The sequence below is a fragment of the Microtus ochrogaster genome, chromosome 19 (assembly GCF_000317375.1).
Source record: "Microtus ochrogaster isolate Prairie Vole_2 chromosome 19, MicOch1.0, whole genome shotgun sequence".
NCBI lineage: Eukaryota > Metazoa > Chordata > Mammalia > Rodentia > Cricetidae > Microtus > Microtus ochrogaster.
Genome location: NC_022021.1, coordinates 53,174,613 through 53,176,749, shown reverse-complemented (window position 1 = coordinate 53,176,749; position 2,137 = coordinate 53,174,613). Strand labels below are relative to the sequence as shown.

The following is a 2,137-nucleotide window of genomic DNA, read 5'->3' as shown; positions in this document are numbered from 1 at the left end:
CTATGAACTTACAGGCATAGCAGATGCTAATCACAGGCTTAATTCTTTTGTTTACTGTAGTGGGGCTGGGGAGGAACAAATGTTGATCTCCTCCCAACCTAAAAACACAGGCACAGGTTAAATGGTGTTGTTTTATAAACTTGGGCAAATAGCATCTCCTTACTTCCTGAGGGCATGGCCAAACTGTTGCACTCGAATCTCTGATTGTCCTAAGGTGATAAAGCAAAACCCACTGGTGGGTTCTCTTCCTTGTAGGATGCTTTTTACTAGAGTCCAGCACTGTAGATAGATGAGTTCTCCGTTCTTGAGGACTGGCACATCAGAGCAACTTACACTCGGAGGACCCCAGAACCCTGTCTGCAGGGGGCTTTTAGAAGGCAGCAATTCTGCTGCCGTGGAGAGGTTACAAGACCACAGTGAGGCACGTGTAGGGTGTTTGTCTTTCTGACACTGTCTGCTTCTCTGCCCCACAGCTGGCCCTGAAGGACCCTGTGCACACAGTGTCGCTGCAGCAGTTCATCTATGAGAAGCTCAAGGCCCAGCAGGAGATCCTGGGGGAGCAAGGCTTCCAGTCCCTTATGGAAACAGTGGACACAGAGATTGTCACTCAGCTGCAGGAGTTTTTGCAAGGATTCTAAGAGCACACGAGCCATGTGGCCGCCATCCCCTTCTGAAATAAGCTGACTAGCCCAACCTGCCATCTGTATGTGAGAGCCTGCTGAGATGAAGTCATTTGTGTAGGAATATAAAGAAACCAAGACCATAGATTTTTACTATAAAATATAAAGAGTAAGTGTAAATCCCAAATATTAAAGTCAGAAAGCTATTCCTCAAAAGAATTTAATTTTATATTTATGAGGGGCCCTGTGTTTACTAGAGGTGCATTTATTGACAGTAGCTGCATTGTTTCCTGTTAGGAGAAGAAACTCGTTGATTACCTTTTAATCATGAGCTCTTAACACTTGAGAAGATGAAGGTGGATATTCTAGATGTTTTTTCTGCAACCCAAATTAGTTGAATTTGGTTGCCTTATCCTGTTTTTTTTTTTAAGCTAATGAAACAAGTTTGAAAACTGAGAATGCTGTGCAAATGAGACAGTTAAATTTGTGCACCGGGGAATCAAGATGCCCACTGCCCAGAGTATCTTACAAGGGAGCTGTTTTCATCTGCGGGAGAAGTCAGATGGTTTTACTTTCATTCTCGTAATCCAATACAGGAATTGGTAAAGGCACTTGTAACTTTACTTTTAGTGCATACATGGAAGGCCCACTGAAGTGACCCTGTCATACTATAGTGCCAAGTGGAAGACCTCTGGTCATGCTCTGGCCCTGTTCCTTTGCCACATGGGAAGGCCAGTAGCCCTGTGAGCACCAAGAACCAGACAATCCCAAGTCCCCTTTCTGCTGTGACAGCCATGCTTGACTGTGACAGGCTGCTCAGTATTTATCCATCTCAGGTTCCTCAGTGCAGGGGTGTGTTAGCACCTCTGTGCCATGGGTGCGCCTCAGAGGACCCAGCAGCAATCCCCAGGGTACTAGCACTGACATCATAGTCTTCCTTCCTGTCCCTGTTACACTAAATGTGTAAGGGAGAGAATTGACGCCTTACTTTGCATTACTTGCCATTGTGAGGAAACTTTAGAACATCTTTTAAGAAATACTCAAGAGCAAGATTGGAAATGTCTTATCTTTCTATAGAGATTTGGGTACAGTATGTAACTGTGGGAGAACCACTACCCTTTGTAAGCTATGGAACCCATAATGTCTACGGATATATGATGTTTTCAGCAAAGAAAGAAAATATGGTCCAATTAAATTTTCCAAAGATACCTCATCTTTGACTCATTTGTCTGTTTTTCTTCCCTCCACAACAAAACATAAAACAGTTCATTAAAACTTCCCAGTAGATTATAAAGAAGGTTCCTCTTACACTATGGTTCTAGTCTTCCACCCAAAGATGGTACCAATACTGCAGGTTTCAAAACTTCATTGAAAGACCAAGCGGTCCTTGACAGTGTTGTTTCTTTGCCATTGTTTCTCTGCTACAAGATGGACATGAGAATATCTTTGTTTTGCTTAATTATTTTCATTTGAAGCACTCCCAACCACATCACCAAAAATCCCTAACACCCCAGCCC

The 2,137-nt window shown here is 43.3% G+C and overlaps 1 protein-coding gene across 3 annotated transcripts in view; it reads left to right on the top strand.

The window, feature by feature from the left end:
* Ipo11 (importin 11) overlaps nt 1-1,831 on the top strand; it is a 159,886-nt gene extending 158,055 nt beyond the window's left edge. For all 3 annotated transcript variants that reach the window (XM_005356759.3, XM_013349792.2, XM_005356758.2), the window contains one exon: nt 474-1,831. In XM_005356759.3, coding sequence (XP_005356816.1) covers nt 474-638 — 165 coding nt within the window. In that variant the 3' untranslated portion in view covers nt 639-1,831. The remainder of the gene's footprint in view (nt 1-473) is intronic.
* Nucleotides 1,832-2,137: the final 306 nt, after the last annotated feature.